This window comes from Lampetra planeri, chromosome 31 (genome assembly GCF_965212315.1).
Source record: "Lampetra planeri chromosome 31, kcLamPlan1.2.h2, whole genome shotgun sequence".
NCBI lineage: Eukaryota > Metazoa > Chordata > Hyperoartia > Petromyzontiformes > Petromyzontidae > Lampetra > Lampetra planeri.
In genome coordinates, this window is record NC_136137.1 from 8320315 (window position 1) to 8345498 (window position 25184).

Below are 25184 nucleotides of genomic sequence, written 5' to 3' on the forward strand. Positions count from 1 at the left end.
GCATACAACTCAACAAGGTGTTTTTTTTATCGATGGGTTCACAATCCTACATGGCTTACTTGCTGTACCTTCACCTACTGGTCACCTCACATATCCCAGTGGCTCTGAGTTTGAGGACTACCCACGATTCTCCCCAAAGTGCACTCTTACGTGCCCAGTCCCCATCACGAATGCACCACGCTGACCGCACATCATAAGCTCTTCGGAACAACACCGCTTTAGGCCGATACTCTTTGGTTCTTTCGGTAAAGTCACGTAGATGAAAAATAATAATAAAAATAATTAAATGAAAATAACTAAATTAAATCATGACGTTTCGGAGGCAACACAAGCTTCCGTCACCAGGTGGAACAGCCACAGCAAAATTACTGTAGTGAATAGGATAATTTTGCTGTGGCTGTTCCACCTGATGACGGAAGCTTGTGTTGCCTCCAAAACGTCGTGATTTAATTGTTATTTTCATTTTATTATTCTTCATCTACGTGACTTTACCAAAAAAACCAAAGAGTATGGATCCTTGCAGTCACGAAAACTTCAAATCTAGAATGCTTTTGGCCTGTTGCACAACTGGCTCGGACTCAAGGATGGATCCCAAACATTTGCAGGTGACCGGTTCCAGGCCTTCGGGCCGAAGACCCCCCTGCACAAGGTTTACGCGAGGGTATAGCAGGCAGCAAGTCACCGTGGGCTGCGGATAGTAGACTCCATCGACTGGGCTCTGTTGAGGCTCGTACACACTGCCCGGTGAGGTAGGACGGAGTGGATTGATGCAGACTGTTGCAGACAAGTAGGCATCGGTTGCCATTGCTCTTTATTACACGCTTTCATTTAACTCACTCTGCCTTTTGTTGTTGTCGTTGTTGTCGTTGTTGTATCCTCAAATCGTGTAACTCAATTTTAACCCACTTCCCAATGTGGTATCGACTGCAAACTTGGTATACTTATGTCATACTGATGACAATACTATATTCTATCATAAAAAATAAAATGTATATTTTTAAACATTATTTTTATATGTTATGTTTCGGCTTGGGTCTAATTGTCCATGGTCAACTGACGTTGGCTGTAATTGGCCACGGTCCCTTACGCTATGGCAAGCTTCGGGGCCACTTCCTGGAGTCGTGGAGTTCTTCCATTACGAGTACATTTCATAAAAGCGTGTTTAAAAAAAAAGTTTTTTCAATATTACCTATTTCTCTAACAGACTCTTGAGTTACAATGGCTCTTGTCCTGCACAATAATGTTTGTCCTATTCCATTAGTAAGTGTTTGGCGTGTGGGAGGAAATCCCAGCAACCAGAGAACACCCACCCATAATGAAGGGATAACACTACAATTTCACAAACATGGATCACCTCCGATTAACACGGTTGGCTACGTATGGCGCAAAAGAAGTTCAACAGACATACATTCCATTTCTCTCATGCCATCTCTTTTACATCTTGCAGCCCAATTACAAACCCATGTTCCACATTGCGCAGGAAACCCAGCTACATCACACGTGGGCTCCTACGCCAGCCGTGTGTGTGCGTGTGCTCAGGCACGCACCACTCACCTCCTATCATAACACATGGCCTGGACGGTGACCTCAAATAATTACCGTTCTCTCACGGAGCTAAGAATGCACTCGGGGAAGGCTTAAGTGATGCCACTCGGAGCGCTGGTGTTGAGTGAGGCGAGGCTTGTGATCTTCGCACCGCGAGGTTGTGTTGGAATGTGGGGGAAAACATTTTTCCCCACTCGTCCAATTGGATTTTAATAGCACGTGTTTGCAAGAGGATGGTTGGATTGTTGCATCGCGGAACTGTGAGGGAGAGCGACAGCTTGTGGAAGTCTTCGTCCAGCAGCAGATTGTTCGTGGCTGATGTTGACGCTTCCAATTGCATTCATTCACGTTGTATGTATGTATGTTGTCTTGAGATGAGCAGGAGACATTCTCAAGTGCATGACCCCACGAGAGAAAATGGCCTTTTTGGAGGTAATATCACTGAATGATTGTGCAGCTCTTCATGGTTGTGTGATGTGTTGTCCAGAACGGGAGCTTCTTCAGGAGTTGTTGAATCGAGATCCAATTCTCCAGTTTCTGAAGAAGCTCGCAGCACGTGGAGAAAATAATGTTGGACGTCGTGGAACAACATACGGTAACATCCCGAAAACGCAATATCGTTGAACTACTTCTGAGGTCTTTCAATCGCCTCGCATCAATACGAGGGGCACCACACCTTCTCACAGGCTCTGCTACAGAGGTGTCCATCGGACGTCAATCAAACAGTGGAATTAAGCCCAAGTAAATGACAAATCACGTTCTATATTTCTATGTGATGGGCTTTTTTCATGCATTCATTTGTGACTGGGCTAAGACTAGGAAACGCACGAAACTCCAGTGTAAGACTAATCTACAGTGAAGCAGTTTGATCGACAGGTGGCTTTTAGGATTGGAACCCAGGACCTCCGGCAGTGGTACCGGCTCTGAGCTCCGACACCATATCAGACCCTTTAGTATTTAAAGTAAATCCGTAGGATTTGCACGATCTAACCCAAAAATATTGGTCGCAAAAGCCTACATGTTAAACAGACCCTTTGGTATGTATGTATGTTGAATTTCTTTCACACCATTACATAGACAACCATGCTAATCATCGAGCTGCCCTCTCGTGGAATGCTATGTAAAATAAAAGACAGGGAAATTAACTTTCTTCACTGGGCAGGCAGCCAGTGATCAGGGCAAGCAGTGCTTGGCTGTTTGAGCTCACAGTTCACCCATAAATTGATGAACACGCTTGGTTTGTGAAAGGTGCCCTGCACTGCACCTGCTGCTTTAAGCTTTTCTCCTAAGACTGAACCCAAAACACTCGCTGCTTTTGTTTGACATTGCAGACTCCACTAGTGTCTCACACAGGGCCATGGTGGAACACTGGGAGAGATGGATGGGGTGGATCGAGATGTGAGGTTGAGACGTGGCGTGAATCTTACCCAAAACAAAGCCCACGGACACAAACTTGGTTGCACCACTCAAAAACAGGCTCCACTTTAGAATGCAATTACACTCAGCGTCTATATAACATCTGAATGCAAACGCCATCTCAAGGAAATGTAGGCCACCCTGCCAATAGATAAAAACATTAATTTAAAAAAACACGTGAGAAATGCAGGATGCTCAGCCGAAGGAAGGTAGTTTGATGTTGACTAGCGACCAACTTTACCAGGGCATCTAAGTAACCCTTTACAAACCTGCACACCAAGCACAACCAACAAATCTAACACACCCGCTCCCCCTGTACACCTATCTCACCCAACAAACACAGCACACCCCACACACCAACGCATCAGCACAAACAACTCACCCAGTACAATCAACATGCCTTGCACATTCAATGTACCAGCACACATACCAAACCCTGCACACAGCAACACACCCAGCAAGACCCAACACACCCTGCACACACGACACATTCTCATACACACTCTGCCCACTCTGCATTCACAAACACACCCTGAGCAAGGAGCGCACTCGGTACAACCCACACACCCTGCACACCACACACACTCCGCACACCCTGCAGGTTACAAGAGGCGCCCTTGACAGCTCACGATGACCCGAGCCTGCCTCCCGTACAGACACCAAGTGCCACTCGCCATGAACCCCTCTTCCCTTATAAGGTGCCATGTAGTGGACACACTATCTCTAAAGCACTCAAACATTCATTTCCCTTAAACAAACACGTCCCGACAGCCGTGTTTGAGTTTGCAGCCGAAATAAATGATGCTGTCATCTCACGACCACCGGCCGCCCGTACATGAGATCTGGGCCTTGTAACGCGCAATCGTCATCAGCGCCGCATGTGCGCGCGCGTGTGTTTTTGAGCATTTGTGAAACTATGTGTGCATGTGAGTGAGAGTGGCCACCCGTGTGTGCATGCGTACGTGCGTGTTGATGCACAATCTCTCACCCACAGGTTCATGACGCCTCCCTCCTCCAGGGAGGCCAGCTGGTATGACAAGCCAGAACGTTCTGTGTGGGAGGAGATGCACATCATCATCCTCGTCGTCATCGCCATCGTTATCGTCATTATCAACACTAAATACATCATCATCAAATGCCACCTTTCTCATAACCAAGTACCGCACCGTCATGTCACCATTGTTACGTAGCACGACGCCACCGGCTCGTCGCTATCAACAACATCACCGGCATCAATATGCACAATAACCACACCATCACCAAACACGCCACCACTGCCACCAAGCACCAGTCACATAGTCGTTATAAAGAACACCACCACCATTAGCATCATCAAAACATCGTCAAAATCATTTTCATCATCAAGCACACCATCGGGTTCATCATTGCACGGTTGGCTATGTACTGTACGAAAGAAGTTCAACATACGTACATCATGAAGCACAACACAAAACACACCACTACCAGCATCATCCGTTTCAAATACCACACAACACATCATCATATCTTGATGAAAGTCAACACCATCAGTCCTTCATAAGCAAGCAAGCACATCATCATCATCATCTTCATCATTGTCTTCAAACACAGTACCTCCACCACCATCATCATGTACATCATAATCGTCATCATCAAGCATGCCATCAGCACATCAACAACACATTTGCAATGATACACACGTTAACACCATTGGAACTTCCTTTGCCAGTAGCAAAGTATGATAATTGTTTTTTTACCCTTTTTACCTGGCAACAAAACTGACTGGCTCTAAGAAAAGCTGTGTGGAGTGTGGACCAATCAATTTCAAGGACAGTGCATACATTATCAGAGTTATGTTTTTTGTTTGCAATCCGACCGCAGGTATTGTGGTCAGATAAAAAAGGGTAAAAAACCAATTACACACGTCGTTTTGACTCCATTAGCCTTGGAATTTGAGGACATAATTGAAGCCAGAACCGTTTTCCCTGAGTCAGCCATCTGTTTTAATTTCCAGACTGCATTCTGCCCCCTGTAAGTTGTTGGGGTTTTTTTTAACAAGAGGTCCGCTGGGAATCGATACTTCATTTTGCAGGTAGGTGGTAGCCTCAGGAATTCGGCTGCTCTGGGTCTCTAGACAATCACTGCATTTCAATAAATGTACCTAGCAAAACCACTTGCACGGCGAGTGTCACACTGTGGGCCCCAGATTGAGGAGGCTGCAAACTCCACCTCGGTTTTTCCATTCTCAGGTGAAAGCGTGATCGGAATTCACTGGCAGTGGCTTCATAAGCAGAGCTTTCTCCGCCACACGCAGCCCACGGAGCCTCCCAGGAGGACTGCTCTGGTCGGAGCCCAGCACTGGTGCAGCATCATCACCATCCTCAACATCCTCAACATCCATCATCCTTCACCATCATCCATTGCCATCGCATTCCAATTACCAATTAATCCACCTGTACACATCACCTGCGTATGGAAACTGGATCCATGCGTCACCACTGTTCACGTACCATGCTGTGTAACATCACTGTCCATTGCACTGTGTGTACGGCCAGCTGTCTGGCGTGCCGCTTGTGTATACGGCCCATCATCTGGTCTGTGTGTAAAGGGAGCTATCTGATCTGGTGTGGCCACACCTCTATTCCCCTACCATGGAATGCACGTGTGCTCAAAGTCTGAGTTTACACGCAGTCCAGTACTACGCTAAAGGAATATACAACTCAAAAAGCAAACAGCTTTTTTTTGCAGATAGGTTCCTATAATGTGTCCCAATTTGTCCGAGAAGTCTGAAGCTTCGTGAAAGTGGATATGCGTTAAAATCACAGTCCAGCAGTCCATCATAGCACTTGAGTGATGCCAATGCACAGCCGTTATATTTACAATATTGGGAGTATCATCACAATACATCACTCGACTCCTATAAATATGCACCCAACCTTGACAATCAAGGATTATTTTCTCAACAATGTTGGACAGCCCAGGACACACAGCCGAGGCATGCATCTACAGGATAAGACACATACATTATATAACAAATTAAACAAGCAGACAATAAGCCTCCTTCCCATATCTGTTTCTCCACACACACAAAAATGCCATTTTTTTACACATCCCATCAGACACACAGCCTTCTGGGAGATTTCCTTAAGCCACGTTGGTTTAATACAAGTGTAGAGGATGTTCGTAACATCCTCACACACGAACACGACACAACCACGGGTTAAGGGTCAGGGGTCACGGGAGCACTGTCGTGCACGACACGCAATCCGATGATTGAGTGGGACACTCTGATAGGATTGGTGCGGAGAAGGATTGTAAAAGGGTAGAAAAATACGAGAATGTGATTGGCGGGAAAGGGGGGAGACGGGCTAGAAAAAGGGATGGAGTTGAAGAGTTCGGGGTTGGCTTTGGATGACAAGTGGAAGTGTGGCGTAAGTTCGCGTTGAAAATAAATATCCTTCTTAACCAGCTCAAGTCTCCTCTTCACAAGCAAGCATAACTTATTCATAATATAGGTTTTTGGGTCAGATCGCGTTATTTATAAATGTGTCGTAACCCTCCACCACCCGACACGGCCAAACAGTAAAAAATGCGTCACGTTTTTCAGAGAACAAAATAATTCACTTCTTTAGCCCACCGGTGTGTTGAAGAGAGAATCAACATCATTTCAAAATTTGAGTCGTACGACGTTTCGCTGATAATTACAATCAGCTTCATCGGGCAAGAATGGTGAGGCTCTCCTGTTGCTCCAGTCTTAAATAGAGCAGCAGCAGGGCATAACTGAGGTTGTCTTCCTTTAAGCCGATCCCGCAGGCGCTGCTTAGGGCATAAACCGCAAACTGCTGCTCTCAGTACCGCTGCGACAAGAAGCCGCTACTGGCACCACTGGCGTCCCACCAGCGCGGCGCTCTGTGGCCTATCGATGGAGCCCGGCTCATGTGCGAACGACACGTGGGTCGAGGTCGAGGGTGCTGTGGTGTATCCTGTCCAGCGTACCTGGCTCCAGCTGAAGGACCACATGGCTCTGTTACTCGTCAGCGCCCTCGTGCATGTGCCTCACATCTGTGGCTGCATTTTTGTGATGTGACGCCTTGTTGTCCTCAGCATGGGTTAAAATTTTGGTTTTTGTTAAATCTCTCTTTTATCCCCCCAATTTTATCCAGAATGTACCGTCAGCGTCGCATCACGAGACAAAGAATCCATTCGTATCTCTCGCAGAGCAGTGAAACCCTACGTATTAGAGAACAGCAAATGTAAGTGGATATCACAGAGCTACATCTGAGACCCCGTCAAGTGACCTCTGTCCCATACGGTAGCGAGCAGCACTTTCCCACCCGCTCTCCCACTGAGAATAATGTTCATCACGTGAAAGTGAAATACATTTATTTCTAAAATCTCAGGATTGGAACATAGCCAGATTAAGCACAGAACCAAACTTAGCGTTATGCTTTTATTTTATCACGTAATTGGTGACTGAGCCGTCACCTTTAACTCGCTGCACTTGAGAACCCAGTTGGGACCACAGGTGGCAGCTTGGATTCAAACCCAGCTGTGCCAGCTCAGCACTCTGACCTCTTGAGCAACCAGGCCAGCTCAATGTGGACTAAGGTTGCCCACACGTACGGCCCCGTGCCGATACTGAAATGCAAACCGATGCCCCTGTCTGCGTGGCACTGGGGGCAAATAATGTGTCAGAGTGCAGAGCCAAAGACACTGAGGACTTGGGTTCGAATCCAGGTTTCGGCCACGATTAAACCGAATTCTCAAATGTAACGAGTTAATGGTTCCAGCTAGGTCACCAACGACCACACAAAAAAGTGCCATTCAACAATTCTCTCCTTGATCTTGTCCTGATGATACTTGATGTAGTTTCTCAAGCAAAACATGATATCGAAATTGTACATTCTTTTGTGAGAACTGTTCTTCAACTTACAACATACCCGCGTCCTGAAACAATTGGCACGTTAAACACTTACACACATGACAATAAAAGTTGTTTGGCTTTGTCGGGTGGTGGAGGGGTCTTAAATAGCAAAAATTTGGCCAGAGCATTACTCGGCATGAATAAATAAATAAAAATATATTCATCATAAATATTAACGGCAAAAAACCTACTTGTTAAGTTAATGACACACTATTAGGGCAGGGACTATACCGAGGGGTCTCTATGCATGTTGGTCAGAGCTGGAAAGCAATCGTGGGTGACCTATATCCTAGCGAGCAGAGAACACTGGGTTTGTCCTGCATAAAGGTGTCATCTCGCATCCACCGTGGGAACCATGCGCTCGATATGATGAATATTTAAAGTGCCTAAATAATAAACAGTGGCAGCTCACGGACACAGCATCTGTATGCATAATAAATGCATCCGAGCACCCACAAAGAAGCATAATTGAGGACGGTGCTGTCAGCCTCAAGGAGAAAATGGAGCTGCCCAGGGAGTGGCATTGTGTTATTTTAGGGCAGCACGGGTGGCAGAGGCGGCGTACAAGACATACTTAAATAGCGTCTAAATGTTACCGCATCTCAAGACGCCACGCAGTAAAACAGTGGGCGTACTTATTCTATAGGGGGGGCAGTAAATCACAGGCAAATAATAACATGAAACGATTTCAGTCTGGACTTAAACAGGGCCAGGGAATCAACAGCGCTGATGGGTGGGGGAAGGAAGTTACATAAAATGGAGACAGCAGAGGAGAATGAGCGATGGAGCAGAGGGTACTTGGAGAGTAACGTGATATGAGAGGAGAGAAGTAGGAGAGTGTGTGGAGGGGAGTAGAGTGAGATGAGACGGGAGAGGTAGGAGAGAGCGTGGAGGGGAGTAGAGGGAGATGAGACAGGAGAGGTGATAGAGTGCTTAGAGGGGAGTAGAGTGAGATGAGAGGGAAGAGGTAGGAGAGTGCGTGGAGGAGAATAGAGTGAGATGAGAGGTAGGAGAGTGTGTGGAGGGGAGTAGAGTGAGATGAGAGTAGAGAGGTAGGAGAGTCCTTGGAGGGGAGTAGAGTGAGATGAGAAGGGAGAGGTAGGAGAGTGGGTTGAATGGAGTAGAGTGAGATGAGAGTTAGGAGAGTGCGTAGAGGGGAGTAGAGTGAGATTAGAGGGGAGAGTGGGTTGAGGGGAGTAGAGTGAGATGAGAGTTAGGAGAGTGCGTGGAGGGGAGTAGAGTGAGATGAGAGGGGAGAGGTAGGAGAGTGAGTGGAGGGGAGTAGAGTGAGATGAGACAGCAGAGATAAGAGAGTGTGTGGAGAGGAGAGTCGAGTGGCAGTGGCTTTGGTGGACCTGACCCATTGGGGGTGCCGCCTGCTGCTCTTCGGTGTGGTGTAATGACCTGTGGGTGAGCGTGCAGATAGGGGAACGGATGGTGTCGGCACTGGCTCCACGGCACGCACTGGCGTCGAGTGCCCTGTGCCCGAAGCCGCACCCACTGCAAGGCACAGCACAAACAACAGCGCCAGCAGCAATATACGTGGTGAGTCTAAATGGAACATGGATGTAAGTGTTATTTCCTAATTGTTTATGCCTCAAACGTACAGAAAATGGATATTATTCCCCACAAACTTTGCTTTTGTGACCAGGACAGTGCTATTTTGAAATTTACCTATTCTCAATGAGAAAACGTGGTGTGCATTTGTGTTATTCCTTCACGTAAAGTCCTGGTCACAAAAGCAAAGTTTGTGGGGAATAATAGCCATTTTCTATACTTTTGAGGCATAAGCATTAAGAAAATAACACTTACTACCCAGGAACAAAAATCGTGTTACAAAGTGTAGCTCAAAGTTTTCATTCTAGATTTGAAGCTTTCGTGACTGCAAGGATTCATAAACTTAGTTTTTTTCGGTAAAGTCACGTAGGTAAAAAAATTAAATTAATAAAAAATAAAAAAATAAAAAAGTTTTACTTGATCTCGTTCGGGGTCCCAACAGCATCTTTACACAGCCTGCTTACCGGGGATGGAGGCGGGGTGGGCGGGGAACGTGCTACGAGGGGGCTAGCGGGCACGGTTGCCCCATACCTGTCGAGTAGGTGGGCAGGCGCAGCGGCCAGACGTGCTCGCCGTCGTCCCGCAGTGCGCGGTGCAGGGCGGGCGGCTCCCGCGGGTCCCACAGCAGCAGGCCGCCCGCCTCCGTCCCTGCAAACAGCAGCCCGGCGCGGTCCAGCCCAAAGCAGCAGCAGGAAACCTTGGAGGACAGGGAGAGAGGATCAGGGTTATGCCTCTCTTTCTCTTCTCCTCCAACCGGTCGTCGCACCAACGTTGAGGACTCGATGCAAATTGTACATCAATAATTATAACATTACATTTAAGACGACTGGAGCGAATAAAACCGAGCAAACTTTTTTCTACACTCGTAAGAAAAAGTGTATTGAATCTTGAAATTAAGCAGGAATCACTAATCATGATAACTAATAAATTTTACGTGGGTTGCCGGTCTGGATACCCACCTGTGATGTGTGTCCTGGGTGGACAGAAGATCGAGCATTGTTAATGAGAAAACAAAAAGCCTGACAGTAACAGGAAGACACCCCATTATATCACTCTCCAGTGATGTCAATGTGGCATCACTTCCATACATTTCAATACAACACCAAAGCAGTGATACCGCGAGGGCAATATGACGCAGCACTGTTTAGTAAGCTTCAAACTTAAATTAAACTTCCCAGGAGACACAATATCGGCATTAGCTACTGGGTTTTTTTGTTGCGTCATCCTTTAAAGGAGGGTATGGATGGGATTAAGGGAAGGGTTGGGGCTACGGTTATGATTAATGCCAGTGTTAGAAATAGGGGCGAGTTGTTCGAGTTAGATGCAGAGCCGTAGGACTTGAGTTAGTGCCTACGTCTGAGGTTTATAGTGAAGATTAGGGAAACGATTAGTTGTGTGAATGCACAGGGTTAAAATTGGAGTTATGGTTATTATGGACTAGGGGTAAAGATTAAGAGGCTAGGATTAGGATTAGAGTTTCTGGTGCAGCTTGTGTTTACCGCTGGGATTATATCTGAATGGTTGTAAATCTTGAGCCTGGAGTCGCACACTGTCTTGATCCTGCAAACCATATTTTCTTTCAAATTCCAGTACCAAGATCTACCCGATGTATACTGGGTATTGTCATTGCCACTTTGTGCATTACAGTGACAATTTCTGACCGATATTGAGTATTCCCACTGTGACACACATTTACACAGAGTTCCTTCCAGATGACAGCCGAAGCTGTGACCGGGGTCCGGCACTGGCAGTTTTCGGCACATATATAAATGCCTATTATCAAACAAAACATTTCTAATATCATAATTTTATCATCATAATTTACTTATTTATCCAAGAACGTCATGTTGATTCATATAACTATTTGCAAGGGGTTCGTGCATTGGGTATTATGTTAGGATGTATTCAGCCAATTCATGATGAGCAATTGTTATACACGTGGGAGGAAACCACAGCACCCGCAGGAACCCACGCCCTGTGCGAGGGAGCAACACTCAATCCCCGTATAGATGGATGCAGGCAGATGGCAATTCTTCTACTTGACTTGCTTACCGCCTTCTACTGGCAAGCCAGGGTATGGCACCTCAACGCCCACGGGGGAAGGAAGTTTCGGTTACAAAAAAAAAATTCGGTTTTAAATCGTTACCGGTTCAGTGGTTACCTTTTAACAACATTCGTACATATATGTAGCATATAAAGCAACACAAGTTCTCACCTCTGGCTCACTGAGCAGCACCCTCTGTGGTTGAGATGGTTGCCTGAGGTCCCAGACGCACAATACCACACAGCGGGTGAGCACGGCGTCCACCTGCGCCCCGCTCGGCCCGGGAGGATGGACGCTCAGCAGCATGTGCCTCTGCACTTCAGAGACGTGCAACCTCGACACAGTGCGGCCTGTACACAGTGTGCACGCGCACACACAGCATACACACACACAAAGATAACAATTTCAATGTATAACTGCAACCCTGGTGGATCCGCTGTTCACAATTGGAAGGTTGACAGATCAATTTTTGATCATGGGCTGAGTACCACTTTTGGAGGAATTCAACAGCAGTTGTCCTATGGATAGACTAGCCCTGTTACAGGGTACATGGAAACTCCACCACTGGCTTAGGGCAATAATCAGGATGTGACCACGGCCTCCTCAATGCTTATTTAAGCAGGAAATGACTTTGACTGAACGTTTAATACGCAACCGCACCTTTACATGCACGAGGGACAACATTAGAGAAGAAGGGTGCAATTGGTAGAGAGGGGGTGAGGACAGGGACCTGGATTCAAACCCAGACTTTCAGCAGCTCTGACAGGGCATTAATTAGCTCCCTGATGCACCAAGCCACCTCCTTGTTTTGAAGCCACTTTCAATCCAAAACCTGTTCATACAGTGCCCTCTACTGGAGAAAAAAGCATGGAACGGTGTGTGCGTGTGGTGGGGTGGCATATCGAGTACCGTGCAAAAACGGGAGGTCCGTGTGTAGAGGGTAAAAGCTGCTCCCGACTGAGAGGCTGCTGGTGCGTGTCTCGAGATTCCTTGAGGCTTCCTTCTCTGTCCACTCCTCCTCCAGCAGCACAGACACCACCTTGGCAGGTAATGATGATTTTTTTTTGATAGAGCACACTTTACGCAAGGGAGCCTCAGAGCGCTTTGCACAGAAATAAGCAACTTATCACATCACACCTCAAAAAACTGCAAAGGCACCTCCAGCAGATGTTCCTGTGTGGCACAAGGTGCCAGAGCACCTATCCTGCAAGCGGGCATTAGTCTGCTGGTAGGGGAAAGAGATTGCTATTTGTCATCCCAAATGAGTAATTTGCGGGTAATTGTTTTAATTTGGCTAATTTGGGCCAAACTCTTTGGTTCTTTCAGTAAAGTCACGTAGGTAAAAACAAAATAAAATAAAACAAATCACAAATGCTGAAGCATTTTCTTGCTGTGGTTGTTCCACCTGATGAAGATTGCTTGTGTTGCGATCGAAACGTCGTGATTTGTTTTATTTTATTTATACCTACGTGACTTTACCGAAAGAACCAAAGAGTATGGATTCCTGTAGTCATGAAAGCTTCAAATCAAGATTAATTTGGACCATGGTCTACTCGATTTGACTGACGTTAGGGGATAATCCAGTGTGAAGTGGATGGCATGTACTTCATGGTTAACACACTCGTAGGGTGGCTTGCTGGGTTCGAACCACGAACCTCTGCAAAAAACGGCAAACCCGCTACCGCCGGGCCACGTCACTGCCCCGATGCACTGCAAAAAGCCGAGCCACCATCCAGCACGTGAACATGAAGTATAATTCAGCACACAGGCATGATGATACCATCCAGCAAACATATGCATCAAACAGGAGATCCAGCACACAGACAAGATACGATCACCTAGCACGGTGCTTCACAACCTGTGTGCCGCGGCACGCCAGTGTGACACGCAAAGACCCAGATGTGCTGCAGTATTTTTGGAATTACCGGAAAGAACATCGCTGTTCGCAAGCTTGGATAGACGAACTCTCTGTGCCAATTAGTGGCTGTTCCAGGCACCACCCCCCACGTCCCATTCTCCCCTCTCTATTGGTCACGGCGTAGTACGGTAGATACCCGTCAACCCCCACTCCCGGCCAACTATCCACCCAGGCCCACAGTTATTTTTGGTTTGGTGTGCCATAAAACTCGAGCATGCTCGAAAATGTGGTGCGGAGAGAAACAGGTTGAGAGGCACAAACGCATAAGGTGTCATTCAGCACACCAACGGTCGTTTCATCCAATACACAAACCAGACAAATCATCTGACACAAAACACACGGGAATATCATCCAGCACAGACATGGATACCATTCAGCACACAGGACACCAAGATAAAGAGGTGTAAATTCATCTCAAAATCGGTCATCATTCAGCACAAACACAAGTTCTGGGATTTTTCCACAGCACGTCAGATGGTACAGCTACAGCATTAGCAGCCGTAGCAGCTACAGCAGCAGCAACAGCAGCAGCTATAGCAGCAGGAACTACGCGTGCCGTGCCTGGAAGGCGGAGGCCAGGAAGCGCTGCAGGCGTTGCGCGTCGAGCTGCTGCTCCTCCCTTGTTCCCACGCCTCCTCGAGCATCGTCCGCTGGGCCTGCAGACAGAAGCGGAGTGCTGTGAGCAGTGGCGCAGCTATCGAGTGTGCAGGCAATGAAACTGCACCAGGGCCTATGGGCGCAAGGCTATGAAAAATGGTGGGGGGGGGGGCAGGGGGAGTGGAAATTGGACAGGGAACCTCACATTATTCCTTGTACCGGGACACATGCCAACCACGCTACGCGACCGAGTGTGGCGATCACACAGTCCACATGGGCCAGATATTAATTATTTAATAATTACGTTTGCTTACCCAGCAAAGCTTCGCAGAGTCTCATGACTCTTTTTTTATTCAGGAGGGTCCTGCCAAATGTTTGCAGTGGGGGTGTTGCTGCTGTGTGTCATCCCAATGGATTCACACCGTGAACAACAAGCGGTAAACAAGCTACCGCTGGGTCACAAAGAGCAGGGATTGGGTTCCCCACCCCTGGTCTGTAGGAACAAGGAGATGGATAGGGATGGGGTTGGAGTTAGGGCTACAGATTTCATCTCCATCCTACAGAGCAGTCGAATTGTGCACGACAGTCCCAACACTTGCTATCCCAACAGCACTGTGTATCATGCACCAGATTCACGTCTTGACAAAACGGCCAACATGCATTACTACCCAGGTCGTGATTTGTCCGTCTGTTGAAAATAATTACTTTAACATGAAATAAGTCCAATAGATTTTATTAAACCATTTGTGTGAACTAAATCAAAGTCATCCACTTTAGGAGGGTACGTGCCCGAAACCAGGACATCCACCGAGAATACGGAGTGATGAGAGCCGCTAGCATGCGGGAGGAGAGCGACGGAATTTTGCGTTGAGTGACCACGGGATGGTTGCAGTCTGGGAAGGTCTTTATTGGATCAAGGCTGACAATGGCTTCTCAAAATGTAGCAATTATAGCCTGTATGTGAAAATGTTGTGTTTCATTTACCATTTATCATTTCATATCCATTCTTAATTGTAATATCATCACCATGCATGACCTATGTAATGTTGGATTAAGCCCTCCTTACCTCATCGCCATCTCTAACGGTGCTACAAAGTCACAATCCAGCTCGCCCATGTACATGAGCTCATCTCATCACTCCATCTTGGCTTCCCTCTTAGAAGTGCTCTCTCCTTTGGCTGCCATTGTCACCAGTCTCATCCACAGGCCATCATCCGCCTTCCATCGATAGGTCCTGTCCAAGCGACTTCCTTCACTAGTTAAGAAGATGTCTCTAATTTGCATGTGTTGTCCTACACATGTGCTTATCTTTCTGTCTCTCGGTGTTAATTCCCAGTACACACTGCCCTGTGTATTTTTCAGCAGAAGTTCCATTTTCTTTTTTCAGTGTTCATGTACTCACTAAGGAGGTAACTGCAAAGTCTGGCTCGCCGGATTAATACGGATGGACATGAAATCCAGCTCCCCGGGGTTTTACTGTATATGACGCTGGGATGTGTATATTGAGGAACGTACGTGATATAGGTATATCCTGTGGGGATATTACAGTGGCAGTGGTGCATAAGCACAAATCACATAAAACTCGATATATTCATCATTAACACTGCCTGTAAATGAAAAGTATGTAAAAGGTGATGTTTGGGACAATGGGCATGTGCTATGAAGAAGAGTCATTGCCTTCATAGGGCCATTGCCCTTCTTCATAGCATATGCCCCAAACGCAAGTGATTATGTACTTTTCCTTTTAATGCAGTGTTGCAGATGAATGTGTGAAGTTTGTTTGATATCGGTACATGTGTTGTTGTGGGTGTGTGCACGGTGTAGATACACGCACGTATAGAAAACATATGCAGAGTACCAGTGTAGTGTATGATGATAAAAAATGTGTAACAGACTCTGGCCGACCTGCACACACAGTGGGGCCTTCCCCTGGGTGCTGGCTCCACTTCTCCTCCGTCTCAATCTCCTCCGTCTGCACCTCTCGCTCCACATTGTCCTCGCCGCACTGGACGTACGCCTGCACAAAACACTCGCATCACCACACTGCACCATGCCTGCACTTCACCACACTGCACATATATCGACACGTGGCACTCGCATCACCACACTGGACTATGCTTGCACATCGTCATCATCATCATCATCAGAAACACGTGAGTGACCAAGGCCCGTTGAGTAATTGTTCATCGCTTTGTAAAAGGCCTCTTGCACGGTTAGTGTCACCACACATCTGATGGGACCCACGAGTCCCTCTGGACGAGTGGACAGTGCGATGATGAATATGGCCAATATCACATCACCACATTGCACTGTCTACACACAACACTCATACTACCACACTGCACCTGAACATAACAATGCAAATAATCCTGCATACAGCAATCATATCACTACATTGCACATAACCCCAGCACACAGCACTCACCTGATACATAATGAGGTGGGGCAACTGTGAGGTGAGCTACCTGTGATGCGAGGTATATGTCGGGCAAGTGACCTGTGATGTACCCTTGTCGCGGGGTACCTGCTTGGTGTTGGAGCGACCGTAGGCTGAAATATAGGCGTCGTATTCGCTAACTGGGGGCATGTCCAGCAGGTCAAAAGTCACGGTGTCCAGCTGAATCATGCGCAGCACCTCCAGGCCACGCTTGCTGCAACAAAAACATCACCATACCTCTGCACTTGGCAACACTACGCCTACTTCATATGCATACATTAGCGCGGTTGGCTACGTACGGTGCAAAAGAAGTTCAACATACGTACATGAACTCTGCAAACAGGTGAGAACCCGTTGCGAAAAAAAGGAGTGGTGAGACCTGGGTAAAAACTATGCAAAACATCTCCGTGCAGAAAAACGAACAGCACAGTGATAAAAAATCAAGACTAGATTTTTTAAAAGCAAAATAAGTGAAGATTATCAAACAAATGCTGGATGAAGGCCTCGCTAATCCATCGCCATCTCTCTCAGTTCTGCATGCTGTAAAATTCCACCTGGCATCCTGCCCACGAGCTGATTTAATCGCTCCATCCTCACTGTGCACAATTCCTCACTTGCCTCTTTTTGCAATCTTGCACATGGTTATAGTGTGTACGAATACACAACAAAGTGGCAATACATTTAACAGAAATAAACTACAAAGGACACATAACGTTTTATTTTTCTCATAATAAGATATGTTTTTTGGACAAGAAGTTTACATTTTATCATTCCTATAAGATTTCCAAAGAATGTTCTTTATAAAAAATAATGCATTTTAAAGAACATAACCCATTTTGACAAAGAAGTGAATTTGAAACCCAGTAACTGTAGTTTGCATCGTAGTTTCATGAGGTGTGCATAGGGGGGTTCCACCTTTGAGTGGTACCGAGTGGTGCATTATTCCGCAACTAGCAAAATCATTTTCACTTAAAATGTCATGGGAAGACTTACAGATGTTCTCATGACAGCTACCACAAAAAGTGGAGGATCCTGGGACAAGGCAGGACCTGCTAGGTGGCAACCCTCGGTGGCCAGTATCACTCACCGCTGTTTGGCCACCACCTTCCGAGTAGCAGTGCGCTCTCCGGCCCCCGTGAAGTCGATAAACGTCTTCCCGCTGCCGCTTCTGCTTGCTCTCGCACTCTGGGGCTCTGCACAGATGGGCGCACGGTGCTGCAGGTAATCCGGGCTGCAGGGGCACGTGGCTGTGCCTTAACGTGTCAGCTAGCTTGCACGGCAAAGTTCTGCGAGGGAACTCTCAATGCCATGATCATTGTACGGCTCTGTTGGTTGAAGGCCTACCCACGCCATGTAAGTCACGTGTGTTTCTTAATGATATTTCACCATGCCGGTGAGTGCAGGTTTATGAAGGGGATGGGGGAGATAGGATGCCCAGGACCGGTTCAGATATCACTGGCTGATTAGCCGTGGCCAGGAATCGAACTCAGGTTTCGTTGTTCACAGTGCAGTACACTTACCACTGTGCCACCGCTCCACCTACCATGACTATAGTATGCAATTGTGACATTAAGAACACTTTACTGCGTGTGAAAAGGTCAGTCACACCATGTACAAAAACTGCACTGGGTGAGGTTATTTGGTCAGTACAGATATGTGATGGTCACGTGACATGTGACGCAATACTGTGGGGCCCCGGCAGAATGTGTGCAGGGTGAGGGGACTGAGATGGGTGTGGTGTGCGTGCGTGAGATGAACTGCGTGTGAGATGAGTGTGCGTGAGAGGGTATATGAGATGAGCGTGTGTGAGACGAGTGTGCGCGTAGAACCTGCAGCTGCTGGGGGCACCTCATCCCTTGGGCTCCAGGATGCAACGCGCTCATTCTCAGCGGCGATGGCCCGGCGCACGGCCTCAAGCTCGCGATTGGAGCCCGGGTGACCTTCGCTGACCTCCCTCGAGGCCTTCACCTCCACCACCTTCTCCTCAGCACTGCCCTCCTCATCCTCAAAGTCATCATCATAATCCTGACACACACACACCAGCGACAAGATGGTGTTGCAGCACATACAGACAATGGGGGAACACATGAGGAACTGAATACTTAGAGTATACAATGAGAAAGATTCCCTGTATAGCCTTAATACACTTTTGGGGCAAGTGCTATTAGCAGGCACTTTGGGTGTACACGCACATGGTTATTGAAAAACTAATGCAAAGTCTATTTATAACAGACACCTGGTTGACCTGAATAGTGAGAGACATAGACCTCCCTTTTCTGTAGTCACCATCCATAAACAATGTGTGTGTGCTCATTGGCCCTGTTTAGTGTTTTTTTTTGTGTTGGGGTTGTTGGACTGATGGCACATTACATGTTCTCTTTTTCTGCAAATGTTTCATGTGTACGTGTATGTGGCAGAGTTTATCTGCATTGCCATGATAGATGACACGTGTTATAATTATGGCAATTACTAGTGCATTGCCATTCTTAGAATCATTAACATGTTATTATTATTGTGGGTTTAGAACCGAGCACATAATCAGGTGGTCAAGAGTCCAGGCATCTACTTTGTTCATCTCATTATCTCCTGTTTGCTGTTACAATGTATTTCTTACCCAGGTATCCCTTGTAAAAGTGACTTCTCATCTCAATGGGCTGTTACCTGGTCTAAAGATAAAGGAATTGCATCAGACTTTAAATTACACAAAATATACATTCGAACCTGATTTGATTTGTGCTTGTGCAGCACTGCCAACAGTCCCTAACTTATTCTATGTTACTATCAGGCTCGTGGTGTCCATCTCAGACAAGCGTAAAAAAAATCAGCTCAGTTGGCTCGGACATATCTTCAGAAGAGAACAAAACTACATCGGGGAAAAAAGCTGATGAACATGAAAGCACCAAGGTGAATACTGGGAGGCAGGCATTTGAAAAGGTAGTTTGGAGTGGTGGGCTAGAATATGAAAGACTGTGTTGAGTGGATGTGAAGATGACCCAGGACATGAATGAGTGGAGAAAAAAGACCAGGAGGTCAGACCTCACGTGAGTGGAAATGATGTCAGAAGGAAGAAAACTAGACTGTGATTAGAGCACCTCAAAGTCATCCTCGTACTCCGCTGCTGCGTCATCCTGCGGAGATGAAGGCCGGATTGCACCGGCGGCTCCAGGCTGTCGAAGAGAAACACACGACCGTCACAGCCTGCACAACCAATTACTCTTTTACCTGCTCACCCATCTGTCCACCCACCTACCACTCAGCCATCCAGCTACCCATCTACCCCACAACTTAGTGGGCTGCTGTTCGTGCAGAATTAGATGGGCATGGCATAGCCTAATGGTAGATCCTAACCCAGGTGTAGTCACATACACATCGACACTTTGGTGGTAAGTGGATCATGTAGAATCTAGATTTGAAGTTTTCGTGAGTATGGATCATGTAGATTTGTAAAACTCGGTGACATGACCTAGCAGTGACGCGTTCACCATGAGTTGCAGAGTTTTGAATCCGGCTGTGTATTCACCAAAAATATATGAGCCATCTGCTTCACTGTGGACATCAAAGATCCCGTGATGTTATTCGCAAAAGTAGGTCATTGTGTATCAACCGTCACTGTCTGAACATGCAAAATTTGAAAAATTACCTATAAACGAATCAACTGGAATCTACATAGCAAACATCACCCCTATGGCAAACAAATGGCAGAATCCTCTTTAAAAAGAGTCATGAGACTCAGTGAGGCTTTCCTGCCGAAATAAACATAATAATGATAATCAACCTACTGGGCTGTGATATGGCCAGGAGGTAACAGTACATAAAACATGTTCTTCATTCTCCGTAGACATACGGGGGTTATTCCATTGTATGCCTCAGTTTTCTCTGGTACATCCATTTCCTCTAACATGCAAAAGCACTCCTGATTGGACTTGGCCACAATATCCCAAATGCAGGACCTTTAATGAGGCTTTCTTGGATAAATGCATTCATTATTATGAAGAGGAAGACCTTCATAACCACACGTGTTTCTGCTACACAATTCATATGATGACCAAACTCAAGCAGAAGAGTTATGCGCCTCGGCCCATTACAGTAAGACACTGCAAACACATTGTGTGGCTTTGCTACGTTTTTTTTTATCTCACAACAGGGAATAGACAATAGCATAGGGCTTTACCAACAGCACCGTGATTACAGGCACGGCTTATGACAGCTGAACCCCTGTGCTCCACTACCCACCCGTACACAGCAGATGCAGCACACACCTGTGAGGGCCTCACCAGGCCTGTGGAGTCGGCTCCCAGGGCAGATCCTCCTCCGCCACCTGTGGTTGCAGTGCTGTCCCTGTGTCTCCTTCCCGCACTCCCTTCCGCCTCCGCATACCTCACCCTTCTTTTGTCCCCGTTCTCAGCACGACGCGTGTGATCATCTCTGTCCCGCTCCACATCCCTGTCCCTGCCCTCCTTTCGCTCCCTCTCCCGACCTTTGTCTCTGTCTCGTTCTTTATGCCTTTCTCTGTCCCTCTCCTTGTCTCTTTCTTTGTCTTTCTCGCTGACGCTTCGCTTGTCCCTATCTCTCTCTGTGTGTTTATCCCTGTCTTTGTCTCGGTTTCTTTCTGCATCTCTCTCTTTATCTCTATCTCTGTGTCCCTCTCTGTCTCGATATTTCTCTCTCTCTCTGTGTCTGTCTCTCTCCTTGTCTCGTTCCTTGTCCCCTTCTTTGTCTCTCCTTGTGTCCATTTCTCTCTCCTTGTCCCTGTCTCTCTCCCTGCGTTTCTCTCGGTCTCTCTCCTTATCCTTGTGCCTCTCTCGATCTGCTAATTTCCCTCCATCCCTCTCCACGTCACGATCTCTGTGTGTCTCATGGTTCCTGTGCCTCTCTCTGTCCTTTTCTCGGACTTCTCTGTCACTCACTTGATACCCATCGAGTGCCCCCTTGCCTCTCTCCCTCCGACTGCCCTCATCTTTCTTTGTCAAAGTTTCTTCTTCCTTTCGGCTACTCCTGTGTCTGTCTGCATCACGGTCTCCACCCAACATCCTTTCCTTGTCCCTCCTCTTCTCCTTCTCTCCATCTTGACCTCGCTCTCTCTCTTTCACTCTCTCTTCTTTTCCAGCATCCCTATCTCTCTTGTCTCTACGCTCATGAATGCCCACTGTAGCCCCGTCGGCCTCTTGCTCCCGCTCCCTCCTCCTCTCTTTCTCTTTGTCTCTCTTTGGTTTATCTTCAACACGATCGTGCCTTTCCCTTTGCTCCTGGCGCTCTCTTCTATCTTTCCCTTTTTCCTGTTCTCCCTCTTTTAACCTCTCCCTGTTGCTGTGTCGCGCAGGGTCCTCGTCCCTCTCCCGACGCTTGTCCCTGCTCTTGTCTCCTGCGGTTTCTCCCGGCCGCCTCCTCTCCCCATCCCTTTCACCTCGGACCCTCTCCTCGCCTCTCCCCTCCTCTGCTTGTCGTCGCTGCTCCCTGCGCCTCCTGCGCTCAGCCTCCTCCGCCTCCTTCATGTCGGCATGCACGCCCTGCTAGCCGGGACAGGCAATGGCACGCCGCATCAACGTCGCAGCCCATGCAGACGCACAAGCACCACCGGCAGCACAGAGCCACACGTGGCGATAAACGGCGCATGCAGTTTTAATCACATGAAAACCTCTTGAAGCTGGACTATTTAAAAAAAATTTATTTCAAGTAATATATGAACAGAATACACTGTACTCTTTGGTTCTTTCGGTAAAGTCACGCAGGTATAATATAAAATAAATCACGACGTTTCGATCGCAACACAAGCGGTGGTCCTCAGGCAGAAAAAATATAATCCAAAAATAGAATCCAGCAGTGCTGGATTATAGAATGCAGCAGTGCTGGATGATATTTTTTCCGCCTGAGGACGACCGCTTGTGTTGGGATCGAAACGTCGTGATTTATTTTATTTTATACCTACGTGATTTTACCGAACGTACCAAAGAGTATGGATTCCTGCAGTCACGAAAGCTTCAAATCCAGATAAAATACACTGTACTTAAATAATTAAACCATTCATTATGGTTGTATTTATTGTTTGTTTCTTAATTGCATTTTAATTCATTAATGATGACAATGCCACATCCTTCCTTGTGCAGCTTAATTAGCACCCAGTGTTCTGGTCAGAGTTTTTGGTATTTTTTTCTTTCTTTTTTTAGTTTTTCAGTCGCCTTTCCAGCATACCTTAAATTCCGGCTTACCCCAATTCGGTTTCAAGAGGTTTTACTTTAATTAATTAGACGTGAAGTCAATACGAAATTAGCTCCCACTTTTAGCTGGTTCTTCAAGTCTTCTGATTTCCAAGTGTCTTCTTTGGTCCTTTTCTGAAAAATAAAAATAAAGGACACGTAAAACTTAGTGAGCCAGGTGTGTGCGGCGGTAAAGTTATAAAACAGTTTATAGTGAGGGGAAACACACACTGTTCACGGAATGCACTCCAATCAAGGTCCAAAATAACAACAAAAGCACGACCTCTATTTATCGGACCTATGTTGGAAGGTGGCCGACGCCAAGTAAAGTATAACAATAAAGGAAATCTTGATTTAAAGCTTTCGTGACTGCAGGGATTAATATAAAACAATATAAAATAATATTGTTTTATATTTTGACTATTTTATTGTTTCCCTTTTACGTGACTTTACCGAAAGAACCAAGAATATAAATAAAGGAAATCGTTCTATTTTCTCATTAACTTTATTAATTTTGCCATGTTGTTACTTTTAGGCTTGTTTACCCATGAAAGCCTCGTCGAGTCTCATAAGTATTTTAAGGAGGGTTCTGCCAAGATTTCGCAGTAGGGGGCGATGATTGCTATACTATACATGTATTTCAATTCAATCTATTTTTAATGTAATTTTTAAACTCTTAGCGTGACACTGGCACACAATGACCTCCTCGTGCAAATGATGTCACAAGCTCTTCAATGTTCACTTTGAAACACACGACGCGTATTTTTGCGGTCAATGCCCCTTCGGTAATAACCATGGTGGCCGCTCGAATTAAACCGTTAAGTCCATAATAGAGGTTTCTTGGGATAGATCGCGTAAATATATAAATGTGTCGTTAAACCCGCCACCACCCGACACAGCCAACTAGTAAGAGGAGTCACGTAAACAAAACGTGGCCAATTCGTCACTAGTACAGCACACCTGTGTGTTGGAGAGCCAAGCCACAACATTTACAATCTGAGTACGACGTTTCGCCAGTAATTACAACTAGCTTCATCGGGCTATGGCGAGATGTGAACTACCTCGCCAGGTATACAGGAGGTCGTGGGTTTGACCCTGACGCCTGTATATTTGGAGTTTGCATGTTCTCCCTGTGGTCGAGCGGATTTTTCTCAAGGTCCTCCGGCTTTTCCCTCCACATTTGAAATATGAGATTAAAATATTTGGCTGTCAAAGATTTCTACGCGATAAGCCATTTTGTTGAACTATCATCTGTGGCCAGGTCGCTTCTAAAAAATAGCTATATAGCTCAGTGGGCCTTAACCTGGTAAAATAAAAATAAAGTTTACTTTATAGTTTAGTTTAGTCGTGTCTGTGTTATGATTGGGTCATATCGGAGTCATATTTGCGGCACATCTGGGTCATGGATCGGTCATAATTCGGTCATTTTGGGGTAATGGTTGTGACGTGATTGTGTCAGGTCTGGTTCATTCGTATCTGGGTCACTTGATGGGTCACATCTGGGTCTTGGTCTTGACTGGGTTATAATGAGGTCACGGACGGATTAGGTTAAATTAAAAGCGGATGGGAGCCCGCTCAATCGGTGGCCGGCGGCAAAAAGAAAAACCACCTGAAGCGATTGTCCCCTCAACTCGTGCTGCTTTTAATGGTTAACCACGGGAACTGAATTAATTTTGGCGCAGTAACTACAACTTTAATCCACACCTCGCCTTCCTTTGCAACAACCCTCGCTCTCTCTCTCTCCCCTGCAGTCATGCGCGTGTGTGTGTTCAGACTTGAAAATCACCGGTCTTCGCTTAAACTTTCTTGGATTTTCTGTTTGCACATAGTCACATAGTCACTTTAAGATGTTTTCTTGTTAATTTTTTGTTTGTTTGTTGCGGTTGCACCCGATTCAAGAGCCGAACGCCTCACAGGGCTATACCTAATAAATGAACTTGAACTTGAAAGCGACGGCTGAGTGCGCGCACACTCAACCCGTAGCGCGTTCTCCAATCCCCGCGCACTCGACCCCCCCCCCCCACTAACGGTATCGACGGGCGCGCCCACCCCGGTAGACCTTGCTCAGGCAAGGCCGATGTCGCACGCTCCGGACTAGGCCCCACGCGGTGCAAACACCGCCCCGGACGCGCGGGACCGCACGGCGAGCCACGGCGGTAGAGGCCAGCGTAGGTGGCCCCCGTTACCTCGCGTGACGCCATGAGGAGTGCGGCTGTAGGCGACGAGGAGGCCCAAACGAGGTGGTGATGAGAGGCGCGATCTGCCCGTAACACACTCAGCACGCCTGGGCCATCTCCATGGCGACGCCGGTGGTGACTCGAGGGGGGTGTGGTGTGGTAGGAGAGGGGGCGGGCTCTGAGCAATGTGGACGCTGATTGGATGCGCTCGCCGTGACGTCAAGTCGTGTGGCTCACCACACGGGAACGACCTGTTGCGTGCAACCTGTTTGCACCTTGGGGGCCGTCCATAAATGACGTCACGAACCTGGGGGGGGGGGGTCAGACATTTGTGACGATGTGTGACGAGGGGGGGGGTTTGAGAAATGTGACGTCGCATCAAAATGCGCAACTTTA

General features: G+C 47.0%; 1 protein-coding gene across 3 annotated transcripts in view; it reads right to left on the reverse strand.

The window, feature by feature from the left end:
* Nucleotides 1-24956, reverse strand: part of DYNC2I1 (dynein 2 intermediate chain 1) — a 39459-nt gene extending 14503 nt beyond the window's left edge. The window contains exons 1-14 of one of the 3 annotated variants that reach the window (XM_078609193.1): nt 24798-24956; nt 22693-22746; nt 20692-21927; nt 19510-19584; nt 18247-18442; nt 17505-17610; nt 16505-16631; nt 15886-15997; nt 13945-14039; nt 12375-12504; nt 11637-11815; nt 9953-10118; nt 9269-9364; nt 3950-4011 (exon numbers count right to left, since the gene is read on the reverse strand). In XM_078609193.1, the coding sequence (XP_078465319.1) occupies nt 3950-4011; nt 9269-9364; nt 9953-10118; nt 11637-11815; nt 12375-12504; nt 13945-14039; nt 15886-15997; nt 16505-16631; nt 17505-17610; nt 18247-18442; nt 19510-19584; nt 20692-21927; nt 22693-22746; nt 24798-24812 (2649 nt within the window). In that variant the 5' untranslated portion in view covers nt 24813-24956. Of the gene's footprint in view, nt 1-3949; nt 4012-9268; nt 9365-9952; nt 10119-11636; nt 11816-12374; nt 12505-13944; nt 14040-15885; nt 15998-16504; nt 16632-17504; nt 17611-18246; nt 18443-19509; nt 19585-20676; nt 21928-22692; nt 22747-24797 lie in introns of all 3 variants that reach the window. The other 2 variants (XM_078609191.1, XM_078609192.1) reach the window with 2 other exon arrangements.
* Nucleotides 24957-25184: the final 228 nt, after the last annotated feature.